This window comes from Sesamum indicum, linkage group LG2, assembly GCF_026168435.1.
Source record: "Sesamum indicum cultivar Baizhima isolate 11 linkage group LG2, ASM2616843v1, whole genome shotgun sequence".
Lineage (NCBI taxonomy): Eukaryota > Viridiplantae > Streptophyta > Magnoliopsida > Lamiales > Pedaliaceae > Sesamum > Sesamum indicum.
The window spans coordinates 17,984,861-17,998,390 of NC_142658.1; the positions used below are offsets into that span (position 1 = coordinate 17,984,861).

Here is a 13,530-nt window from a genome sequence, read left to right on the forward strand (position 1 = left end):
GCTATGATTTTGCAACGAAAGTTTAATTATTTTTAATTTTCGTGGCAAATTCTATTGTAAACTAATAATAAATTTTTGTAATGAATTATCTGTTATAATATTTCGTTATAAATTTTGGTCAACGGTAGGATGACCTACAATTGTGATAACTCGTCGCAAAATTCGTGTCGAAATGTTGCCACGAGCACTTTCCTTTGTAAACTGCAATGAATTTCTGTCACTGCAAGTTTGCAATGGATTTATATATTACATCTCTTGCAAATAATCTGCAACGACTATTGCAACAGAAACTTGCAACTTCATGAACTTTCTTGTCACAGATTTTGCAACAATCTACAACATACTGTTTTGTCACAGCAATATTGCCGTAACTTTTGCAATGAAGACAGTTGGTGGCAATTATCAATTCCATTGCAATGATTTTTTTATGCTTAATGTTGTCCACTGCAAAATGCAATTATGGTTTTAAAATGGATTTAGCGATGGATTATTGTCGGCAGCACAATTGCTGATATTTTTCCCAATAGGAGTGTACACAGTGCGGTTTGGGGTATTTAGGTTATCAATGTTTGTAATTTTTATAAAGTTTAGTCCCAGTCCAACCCAACAATCATCAAAAACATACTCTGCGATCTAATTGGGTTGAGCAGTTTTTGCATTTTTTAGTATAGAGTCGATATCATGTACAATCATATCAATATTTTTGTAATAATTTATGCTTTAGTTATAATTATTTGTCATAATGAATGTATTTTTCTGTAATACTAGTTAGCAAAAATATAAAAATATGAGATATTAAGTACAATATGAAAAAATATACATGGTTATATATCTATAATGGAATAGTGCAAATAAATTATATATAAAACTTACCCATTTTTTAATGAATAAGATTGTGAAAAATGTTTTTATTTCAAATTAACACTAAAAAAAAAGAAAGCAGGGCACGGATCCCGTGATCATTCCAAAGGCTTGCAGGTGATTAACTAATATACCTAACTAGCGCAACCAACTCATTTAATTCTTTCGGATCATCTTTGACAATAAGATTCATAAATAAGCTAAACATCTCGTATTGGTTCAGAATTAGTTCAAAAGGATAAACACTACAATTAGTTCAAACTTAGCAAAGAAGAACTAAATACAACCTCTTTAATATTACAACTAGTGCACAAATAGGATAAAGCTTACAACTAGCTCATTTTACATAAACACTTTCGACAACTTCCTCTTAATCTGCAAGATGGAAGAAAAATGGAATTGAATTCTCAACACTTGATAGGAATAATGATATGAGCTCCAATATTGAAATATGAATCGTAAAGCAATTGAACTTAGAGATTGTTATAGTAAGTTTTTATTGATTTTTATCAATAACGAAATATCTAATCTATACAGGTGTATCAAAAAAAAAAAAAAAATTAGCAATAACAGCAAACCATGCGACCAACAATTTCTCTACAAGAAATACAAACCTACTAAATATTTTGCAGATTAAAACACTTCAATTTATACATCTTTTAGATGGATGATCTCAGAAAATAAAAAAGGGAAAGCACAAAACATTGTACCATAGCATTCAAGAAGAGACAAATAGTGGAGTTATAAATGTAAGAAAAATTGTGGTTAGGAAAAGAAGCAAGATTCACACCTCAACGCTTAGGTCAGTCGACCCTTCATGAAATTGTCCCTCAGTCGCTCTTGCTCGCATGATTGTTGCTAACACCTCAACCTATCGAACCACAAAATTGAAACTGACTGAATTTGTTGATTTTTTTTTTTGAAGAAAAAAAACAAAGTAAATACCAAATCGATAATTCAATTTCGCCAATTTTCAACCGGTTTGCCGAACTTTGAACACTCGTAGTCAAGATATTAGGAATATTCAAATCATCTCATTACTCTGAATATGTGAGTTTTTTTAAGTTGAATATATTCAGCGTTACAAGACTCGATATGTATTTGGAAGAAAATTGTTACTTGTTCTAGAAGGACAACAAAAATGAAAAGATTTTGATGACATAAAATGGTGGAGAGTTCATGTAATTAACTACAAGATATTATCAATTATAGCAAGATATATTTTTCCTATGCCATTCACTACGTACTATTGCTTTTATCTCTACTTTTAGTGTTGGAAGTAGTGTTATTGATAATATCGCCATTCATTTACGTTAGATACAGTTCAAACATTAATTTTTGGAGGAGATTGGTTGAGAAAATACTTTAGAGAAAAAAAACGAAGGTTGTATTTCACTTTGATTATTATTCTTTAGTTATCATATGATATAATTGCTTTTGTTGTTCTTATTCTAAAAAAAGATATATATTGAATTGTAGATGAAAAGAAAGCGATACATGTTTGCCTCTCGAATATTGGCGTAAGAAATACATATACATGTTAGTTTATGTTTTGTTTATTATTTTGGCGTGCAATTTTTTGGAATAGGTATTGAAGCTCTAATTCTTAGTATGATGCGAATGAATTTATGTTTGATTTAAATTATGAGCTAAATCTAAATAAAGTTCGTTTAGTATAATTCTATTATGATGATTTGTGATCAGGGGGATTATTGTAATTATTGAAAAAATAATATAAATACCCTTAAAGATGGTGTTTATTAAGAATTATGTTAAAAATCCGCGCCCCTTTGATCCGGGTCTAGTCCCCCGACCCACTCCACCGATCCGGCTCCAAGGACCTGCTACGAGAGCCATTTATTTATTTGACAACACATAAGGAAAGATCAAGATACGCGACACAGGCAAGTAGACCCTTTCAGCCACTATAAATAAACCATTTGTATTTCATTTATGATAAGACATTGATCACTAAAAAAATCTGCATTAAACTTCAGTTCTCATCTTCTACTTCGATCAATTCACTTACTTAGGCATCGAAATATTTAGTTGGAGATCTTCCAACAAACATATTGACCTATTCTTTTATCAGATCTTGATACTATTTGGAGAACGCAAGGCGCACAACGAACTCGAATCAATGTATACTACAGTTTGCTTGCAACTTGTAACCTCCATTATTGTATCCACATGCAGACGAAATTGACCAGCAAATAGGTCCCTAGTCGGCCTTCTTAAATGCGCAGTAGTTCCGCCGGCCTGTCCCCCAATTTCTGGAAATTCATCTAAGAAACACGTAACAGTGAAGTTGACGGGTCAACTCACACTTGCCTACTTGCCAACACATACTATACTCATCTACTGTGTACCATACTGCTTCCGAGTTGCGTATGTGTGTATATATATGTATCGATTGAGAATACGGGTGCAAAAAAAATCGATTAATCGATCGAAAATCAGTCGAATAGAATTTTCGCTTCATACTGATATTTGACTTATTTTAAAAATTTGGTACAATTCGATTCGTACAAATTTTTTTATTTGGTTAAGGTACGACCGAATAAATGTTAATATATATATTTTATATTTTTATAAAAAAATAGAAATTACATTATAAATATATTATTATATATATTATTTTATAATTAAAAATAAAAATATTACGGTATACGGTACGCCACTTCAATGTACCGAATTTTTTATTAACCAAAAAATTGATTCGATTTGAATCGATTAATCGAATTGTACAGGCCTAATTTATAATGTAGAAATGAAGCGTGTACAAATAAATAATATTTTTATTAAATAGTAATTTATAATCAAAATAGAAAGTGGCGAGTATAAAATAATTTATATTTTAGAATTGATTAAGATAAAATAGAGAGAATAAATCAAAAAAAGAAAATTCATATATAGAGAAATATGGATGGAGCGGATAATAAGTGAGGAAGAAGTAGTTATTTGAACATAGAAAGTGAAAAAACAAAATAAATAAATAAATTTTAAAATTAAAATATAAAAGATTGATCAAAGAAACGGGAGACACCAAAAATATGATCTCCCTAATATACCGTATAGATATATATGGTATAATTATAAATATGATTCGTTGTTTAAAAAATTATAAATATCCTATAATATTTGATGAAATTATGTACTGTTGAATGAAGTCTTGAAAACTATCAACTTTGCTTTTGTTGTATTAACAAAAAAGCTAGAAATTTTGAAAACAAAAAAATAGGCGAGATGGATGGAATATTTGAAAATTTGTAATATCCACTTATTTTTTAAAAAAAAATTAACTTTTTTAAAAAATAAATAAAATTATAATATAGTCCACATAAAAGCATTTTGGGTAATTAAGACTAAAAAATTAAGCTAATTATTGGACGATCATTAAAATAAAAAAGTGCTTATAATTTTAATAATTAAATATAAAGGAAATTCATTATAAATTTATGGATATATATATTTTAGCGGAGCTGGTCAAATAATATATATTTTTCTTCCTCTCCATGAGCACTAATTTTATTGGTTGATAATTGGCATTTATCAATATTTGATAAGGGTACGAAAATATTTTAATTTAATTAAAATATTAAATAACTAATAATAATAAATAAATTATATTAAAGAAAAAACTTAATTCAATCAATACATCAATATAATTAATAATAAAAAATAAATTATAATAATTTATATAAAATTATATCAATAACCACACGTTTTATGATAAATAAATTACAAGCACCTCTATAAATAAAATAAACACTCGTAAATCCAATAAAATATCAACTCGTAACATCAAATTTATTCCTAGTCGATCTCAATACTATATATATGAATTTGGACTCTTCTTAAAAAGTGCGTGTTGAGTCCGACATTCCACATGATTTACGTTGACTATCAACATTTGGTAATTATTCATTTCAATTTTTTGAAAATATTTTTGTTTTGTGATAATTACGTACTCTTTTCTTAAGGCTTGGTGTCACTATATAGAAATTTTAAAGCTTAAAAAATTATATTTAACATCTACTAAGGTTTGCTTCCTTCTAATAAATAAGTCCTTTCGTTAGTCAAAATTCACCGAATTTGTTGATATTAATCAAAAATTCAAAAAAAGAAAAATTATATTTTATACCAATTGACTTATTACTGATTTATTGCAGGTAAATAATTTTTTTTATAACTAAATTACTCTCATATGTCTTCACGTATTAATGCATGTGAGGTGGCATGTCTTCATTGTTATAAGGGTAGTTTGGTCGGAAAAAAATATTTGACTTGCAATAAGTCAATCAAGAGTAAAAATCTAATTTCATTCAATTTTTTTGTTAATATCAGCAAATTCAGTTAATTTTGACTAACGGATGGATTTATTGTTAACGAAAGCACGCCTCAGAAGTGCTAGATATAATTTTTTAAATTATAAAAAATTACGTGTAATTACATCAAATTTCAATGAAAAGTAATGTAATTGTCCCTTTCGTTTTCGTACAAAACGAGGGCTTGACATATCATTTTCCGTTAAAAGCAATTATTCATATGGATATTTTGATAAAGTGTACAATAATACCATCAATGTATTAATTAAAAAAAAAAAGTCATTGATATTTAAATATTTATTTATAATCTAGACAATCGGGGTCATTAGGGGAAAAAATTATATTATCTCTACTTTTAATGATTATAATTAAAAATCGTGATAAATAATTATTATTAATCATAATTAGATAAAATAAATATAAAAATTTAGTTTATCCACCATTAAAAAAATAATTTATTGTTATTGATATGAGTCATGACAAAAATTTTAACTAAACTCACAAAAATTATGATCACACCAATCGTTGTGTGGCCTAATCGATAATTATTAATTATTTGTTAGTATTTTAATAAAGGACTCCTGCATCAAAGGCTCATCTTGTCCTTTTTTTTCTTTATTATTTATTAGTATTTTGTACATGGCTTGTCATTTTTAATTCACGTAAGAAAAGATCCTAAGCAGATTTGATTAAATTAGAACCTATCGTTTGATAAGTTAAATATATTCATTATATGATTAGATAGTTAAATAAAAAAAATAATCTTTTTTTTTAATGAAAAGGATGAGTTACTATCGTTATTATTATTAAATCAATTATAATCGTCAATATTAAGTATCATATTTCAAACATCAACGATTATAACAATCATACACTAATCATTAGTATCATATAACTATATATAATTAACATTTACTATTAAAGTAGAACGATAACCATTATTAAAGTAGAATAACATTTCATACGTTGGTGGGTTCGAACACATGATCTTATAGTCATGAGATATTTAATTTCACTAATTGAGTTAGGTCTCATCAACAAAATAAGCATAATCCAATTCTATTCACATTTTGTTTAACCAGATAAGTATCACAAAATTGTTCACTGTATTTGGTTTTATTTTTGTCTCATCTCCGAGATGGGCTAAGACACACCAAATTATTGATATTACAAATTGAATTATTTTGTCTATTAATTTGAATTAATTATGATGTTATACGATTTTTGGACGTTAATAAATTGATTCATAATTTTCTATTAAATTTTTATATAATATAATAAAAAAATCCACACCATACATGCACATTATAATTTATAGATATAAAATTATATAAAAAAAACATGCTTTTAAATACTTTTTTATTATTCCTACTTTTCTTCACATCTAAGTTAAAAAAAAAAAAAGGTTCATGTATCCAATAATTCAGGTACACGACTTTAATGGATATCCAATTTTGGGTATTCGATTTTAACGAATACCCGATTTTATCGAAATTTCTGTCATGATATACTACTCGACTTAATAGAATACCTAACCAAAAAATTCAAAAACCAAGAAACCTGATTTTTGCCCACCCTAATAATCAATATATTATATACATATATTTTCAAACATTTTTTTATCTTTATAAAATATTTATGTCACGTTTGTTACATAAGTAAAGTATTCCATCAATGGGTATAAATTGTCATATCATATTTAAATAAATAAATAAATAGAAGAATTAACTTAAGAATATTGTCGACATACAAGATTTGGTGTCGTTGTGTCACAAATCGTTATTTGTGAGTGAAAAAATATTTATTTTTTTATACTAGTATAGATAGATAGTGTAAATATATATATATATATATATAAGATAATTGAATTTTGAGTAGGTGTGGTTAAAAAATACATAAGGAATAATTTTAATAATTCAAAAATTAGTGTCACAGTGTAAGTAATTGATTTTTTTCTTGAGTAAAAATGAGTTTTATTTTTATTAGTATAGATAAAGTGAAGATTAGAAATTAAAAAATAAGTGGTAATATTATCATTAATTATTTATATTAAGTGATAATAATTTTAATTTTGTCACAATATCAAAATTTCATAGTTTTATCACTAAGAATTTCAATATAAATTATCATTAAATATAATTAATGACTCAAGTACAAAAACATGACTTAAATGTATTTTTGGTCCTATAACTTAGACCATTTTATGTTTTTGTCTTATAATCTTTTATAAGACCAAAAGTACATTTAATCCTAACAACATTTGAACGACAACAAATAATTATTATTATTATATTTATATTATCGTTAAGTTATCATTATAATCATGCCCGTAACTAATTGCTTTTAGTAATTTGATATGCGTATAATTCTCGTCACTAATAATTATTATACCACTCAATATATATTTTTTAATAACAAATATCCATATACTGTCACGAACATTATCTTTTGTTTGATTAGACCTTCCCAAGTTGCAATAGGCACCCACTTCTGACTTTTCAGGCCCCTTTACTGCTTATAAAACTAACGTGAGCAGTTGGTCTGATCCAAGTCATCAAAGCCTTCACACACCACACACACACACACAACACAAAGAAGATCATATGGGTAGTTTGGGAAGCTACACTTACAACGATTCTATTTCAACTCTCACCATCGGAAAAGTTATAACATGCAAAGGTATATATATATATATATACACATATGGCTTATTAATGCTGTTGTCTCGATACTCAGTCTATATAATGCAAAATTGCAGCGGCGGTGGCATACGGGCCGGGCCAACCTCTGGTTGTGGAAGAAATTCGGGTGGATCCTCCTCAGAGAATGGAGGTCCGAATCCGGGTGCTTTTCACTTCTATTTGCCACACTGATCTCAGTGCCTGGCTAGGCGAGGTACCCGAATTAATACCCGAATCCGAAATACTTTTCAATTTGATCATATTATTCAAACTCTTTTTTTGATTGAAGAATGAAGCTCAGCGGGTATACCCTCGGATTCTTGGCCATGAGGCTTCCGGGTAAGAACCCGATCCACTCCTAGAAAGATTCTTTTCTTTAAACACGACTTCGTTGCTTCTCACCTACTTGTGTTGATAATGGTTATGTCGTGTTTGAAGTTTGGTGGAAAGCGTGGGAGAAGGGGTGAAGGACCTGGAGGTAGGGGATCACGTCGTTCCGATTTTCAATGGAGAATGCCAGAAATGTGGGCACTGCAAGTCGGAGAAGACCAATCTGTGTGAGAAGTTTCGGGTGAATCCGTTGAAGAGTACTATGAGGAGTGACGGAAAGTGTAGGTTTTGGACGAAAGACGGGCGACCCGTATACCATTTCCTCAACACTTCCACCTTCAGCGAGTACACCGTTCTTGATTCCGCCTGTGCTGTCAAGATCGACGCCAATGCCCCCTTGGAGAAAATGACACTGCTCAGTTGTGGGGTTTCTACGGGTAATTTATAGTCATCCTTTTTTTGTTTAACTAATTAACTAGTCATTGTGACATGTCTTGTTGTGTGCATATACGATCACTGAGTGGTGGTATTGGTGCAGGTCTTGGAGCAGTGTGGAATACGGCTGACGTGGCGGTCGGGGAAACTCTTGCTGTGTTTGGTTTGGGAGCTGTGGGGCTGGCTGTAAGTTTTTCTCCCGTCGCACGACTTCACTCTCAAGAGGAAAACTCTAATTTAGCATAAATTCTAACTAGAATTGAGTGTGATTAGTATATAATTTTTAAAAAAATAATAAATATATAATAATTGTATTGTATTTATTTTATAATTAATTTGATTCGATTGAATTTAATTTTTGATAAAAAAATTTCAAATTTAGATTAAGTTTGGTCAAACTCAATGAAGTGGTACAATATTAAGTACAACACACTTATAATGTGATTTGTCACTCTTTTTGAACTATACACCAATCACATAAATTAGTATAATAAAATATTTATCATCGTATAATTGATTTTTGGGTTTAGTTAGATCCGATTTAAGCTAAAATTCTCGATCTTAAGACGTGTTTCTGCATTGGGTGTTTTGTGCGTATTTCTGGTAAAAATTCTTTATTTTGAATTGATACTTTATATTATTTTTTCATTATATTATGTTTGCTTTATATATATAATAACATAAAAGTATAATTTGATAATATTTTATTTTATTTATAAAAGAAAATTCACAAAAAATATAGGGTGATAATCAGCATCATTTGAAAGTTCAAACTGAGCATTAAATTTCCATCGTTGTCTTATTCTTAGCTGATGGACGCAATCTGAAAATTACCCGGAAAAAGTCAATTCAGACCACTTTTAGTCATTTCTCAATTCCACAGATGCAGTCAACATCCAGAAAAATCCAATTATTTTTGGGATAATCATTTTCCGCCCTAAAAATGTAGTAATTAATTTTTTAAATAATTACATTTACACCCCTAATATCTACGGTCTATTTATACAAACTATCATTATTTTTTGCATAATTACATAAATCATTACTAACAGCTAAAAAATTGAAATAATTTGTGCAATGATGATATTTTTGGGGTGAGTGTACTACAAAAAATACAACATTTAACCATGGGTAATTGCTATGGTTAATAACAAAATAGTTGCAACAAATAGTCATTAACCATAGCTATACAACGATTGTTGGCCGTAATATCTGTGAGAGTAGCTAAAATATTTGTCATAGTAAATAATTTTTTCTCGATGAAAAATTTATATTTTATATCGATTTTATTAATCATGGTTAATAAAAAGTAGTTGAATGAATTATGTGAAGGTGGTGGAAGGGGCAAGGGCCAGAGGCGCATCCAGAATTATTGGAGTGGACATCAATTCAGATAAACGTATCAAAGGTACAAAAAATACAAACCTTAACATGTGATCATTTTCTAGTGAACTCGGTATAATAATACACATATTACACTACTCATCATTAAATTATAAAAGTAATTATTTTTTTTTATAATAAATTCTCACATGATTCCAGGAATTGATTACTTCATTCGTGAATCTTTTACCACTCAAAAAGTCCAATTATTATCAGGGTAAATAACATTGATTTTTTTCAAAATTTAATATAATTATAAATATCTTCATATTATTTAAAAATATTATAAAAATATTTTAATATTTGCTGAAATTATATAATTCTTGAATGAATGTTTAGAATTATTGACTTTGTCATTATTGTATTTTTTATTTTTAAAAATAAAAAATCATAAAGAAAAGAACCGGACAAAATGGATGGGTTTGAGAACATGTAAAAAAAAATTCATTTAGTCCATAAAGAAATTTTAAAAATTTTTAAAAAATAAGTAAAATTATAATTTATGTCCAAACTGGCATCTTGGTCAGTTCACCACAAAAAAATAAATTTAACCTAACGAAAACTAATGAATTGACTTAGTTAGTTTTTGGACAATCGAGGAGGTATTGTAATTTCTTTATTTTTATTATTATTTTCTCAGAGGTGGGAAATAAGTTTTTTTTTTTTATGATTAATTAGTTATAGTTAATACAGTACTGAAGAATTGTGGTTATCTTTTGCGAAGGTTTAGCAATTGGGATCACAGACTTCATAAATCCCAAGGAACTGGACAAGCCAGTTCACGAGGTCAGTGAAATTTTATTACATCAAATTCGTTCTGGAATCGAATGCAATTATCATCTATGTCTCCATCTCCTTAATTATTTGTTTTTCTAATAAAGACATACACGAAGCACATTTACAAATTGGCCAATCATTTTCTTTATTTATTTTTTATTAGTCCAGACTTCTTCTTAATTAATTAACTATGATCAAATTTAAAAAAATATAATTTATTCCCTATGATATGATAAATGAGCAAAAAATCTTCCGTATAAAAAATAACAAATTATCTTTTGTATTTCAAAAAATAAAATAAATTACCTTCTTATCTAAACAATTAACATGGGTAATTTGCTTCATTTTCCATAATACAAGGGGATAATTTACGAACTCTTTTTTCACAAGAGAATTTTACATATCATAGGGGATAAATTACATTTCACATTAAATAAAATACTGACAGCCAATAAGGCCTTTATCTCATTAGTAAAGTTGGGGGGATGAAAGATATTTTACTCGGCAAAAATCTTGAGATCACTAGAAGAAAAATTACTATTGTCTACATGTAATGATTACGGTTTATATTCGTAATAAATAATTATTATTAATCTTATAAAAACATAACTTATTCACCATAATATATATATATATTCGATGTCTCTTAATTAGCCATACTAAAATATTTGTCATGGTTTTTAACCATGACATTTAGCCGCACTCCCAAAAATCACAACCAACAAATATTGCATAGCCACAGTAAATAACTATCGACTACGACTATTTGTACCTAAACATGGCAACAATTAACTATAATTAAATGCTTATTTGCGGTTGAATGTTGTTTATCTATTTATATCATAATAATAATGTATAGCTTATTATTTTTGTTTTTATTATGGAGTTATAAATACACCCGACAATGTGTTGAATATTCTTAGTGCATTTTATTGATGTAATTTATCGCTTGTATTAAAAAGAAAAAAAGACATTAGATAGCAATAATTATGAATTGGTTGGATGCAGAAAATAAGGGAAATGACGGGAGGAGGAGTGCATTATAGCTTTGAGTGTGCAGGAAACTTGGACGTTCTCCGGGAGGCCTTTTTGTCCACTCATGACGTAAGCACTTGCATTTTCAATTTTATTATTAAAAAAATGTATTGTTTTTTAATTGATTTTTTTTCATTTTTTAATAGATTTTCTCAGTAAATGTATATTTTTAAGGGAATAATTAAATGAATTAATTTAATTTATTTCGGAACTTATCCTTACTTTAATTTGCACGCAGGACTGCCAATTGATGTAGAAGTATTTATAATTAAACAATTATTGAATAATTAATTATAAATATATGAATGTGTTTGGGTGCAGGGTTGGGGTTTGACAGTAATATTAGGGATACATCCAACGCCAAGATTGCTTCCTCTCCATCCGATGGAGCTTTTTGATGGGAGAAGAATGGTGGGATCTGTGTTTGGTGACTTCAAAGGGAAATCCCAATTGCCTCATTTTGCCAATCAATGCATCCAAGGGGTATGTGTGAACAAAGGGTTACTTTTAATTTACCTATGGGAAAATATTAATAAATAAATTTTCTCTGGAAAAAAAATAATAATAATATATGAATTCTGAATTTTTAAAAGAGAAACTCACTGTCTCTTGAGTCAAAAATTCGAGTTGAATTTTTTTTAGAAGAAAAAAGAATTGCGTTGTCTTTTTTTCTTTTAGAGGAAGTTTTTTTATCTATCATTTTTTTTAAAAAAAGAGTGTGTTGCATTTAATTGAAGTATAATAAATATACTAATTTTTATTAATTTTGTATTTCAGGTGGTGAAATTGGATGAATTCATCACTCATGAAATGCCATTTTCGAAGATTAACGAAGCTCTTAAATTACTGATTGAGGGCAAATCACTGAGATGCCTTCTTCACCTTTGAACATGTATATTTCTATCGTTAGGCACTTTCTTTGTCTGTGAATCCTTAAGTGAAATGTGTTTCATATGATTGCAGTCTGTACAAATAGTTGAGAGTTAGGCGTGAAATAATAATCCCTTTCAAGCAATAAACAGTTTGACCCTTCATTTTTTTTGTTTCTCTTTTGAAGTCCAAATCCTTCTATTTATTGGGAAAGAATGAATAAGCCCAAAATGTTAATTTAGGAGACAATAATCAAGAAGGTCCAATATACAGACAATCAAGAGGCATGTTCTTTTCAAATTACGTCCAAATTGCGGAATCGACATGAATAGTAATGGATCGATTTTGGTCTAAATTTTATCAAACTGGTTTGGGTTGTATTGATCCACTTTTTGTCTTAAAATAGATCATGCTTCAGTGTTGAATAAAATAGAGTCATACTATCAAGAGTTGCAATTTGATAAGGTATATAACTTGACCTTCTCACAGGATTTACACTTGATTAGTTACTATGTCCATAATAGTAATAAACCTTTGTTTTCAGACAATGATTCACAACCATAGAGATTAGCATTGACAATGCTCAGTAAATTCTTACTTGCACACTAAAGATGACAAATATGAAGATAGTTTTATATTTCTTTTAAAGGGATGATATTTTTATTGATGACAGTAAATATTAGTTCAGGCGCAATCCCCAATCTCATCTTGCCAATTAAAAAGAAAATCAAGGAACAAAGGCTTAGGTCTAAACGGCTTAAGAAGAATCTTAACGGGGAGTCTAATCATGACGATGAGTTGTGTGAGAGCAAATATGCACATAGTTACCG

At 28.6% G+C, this 13,530-nt stretch overlaps 1 protein-coding gene across 1 annotated transcript; it reads left to right on the forward strand.

Moving 5' to 3' along the window:
• The first annotated feature begins 7,706 nt into the window (after window positions 1-7,706).
• On the forward strand, window positions 7,707-12,864 carry LOC105156063 (alcohol dehydrogenase-like 4). The gene is made up of 10 exons (XM_011072094.3): window positions 7,707-7,868; window positions 7,948-8,084; window positions 8,160-8,209; window positions 8,309-8,637; window positions 8,739-8,821; window positions 9,968-10,043; window positions 10,743-10,804; window positions 11,804-11,899; window positions 12,152-12,313; window positions 12,608-12,864. The coding sequence occupies exons 1-10, from the start codon at window positions 7,793-7,795 to the stop codon at window positions 12,716-12,718; spliced, it is 1,182 nt and encodes a 393-aa protein (XP_011070396.1). The 5' UTR covers window positions 7,707-7,792; the 3' UTR covers window positions 12,719-12,864.
• The last annotated feature ends 666 nt before the right edge of the window (window positions 12,865-13,530 follow it).

Excerpts from the sequence above, each read along its gene's own strand:
- LOC105156063 (XM_011072094.3), top strand. The coding sequence starts at position 7,793 with ATGGGTAGTTTGGGAAGCTACACTTACAACGATTCTATTTCAACTCTC. Across the intron at positions 10,805-11,803 it reads TGGACAAGCCAGTTCACGAG|AAAATAAGGGAAATGACGGG; the intron begins GTCAGTGAAATT and ends GGTTGGATGCAG. Across the intron at positions 12,314-12,607 it reads CCAATCAATGCATCCAAGGG|GTGGTGAAATTGGATGAATT; the intron begins GTATGTGTGAAC and ends TTTGTATTTCAG.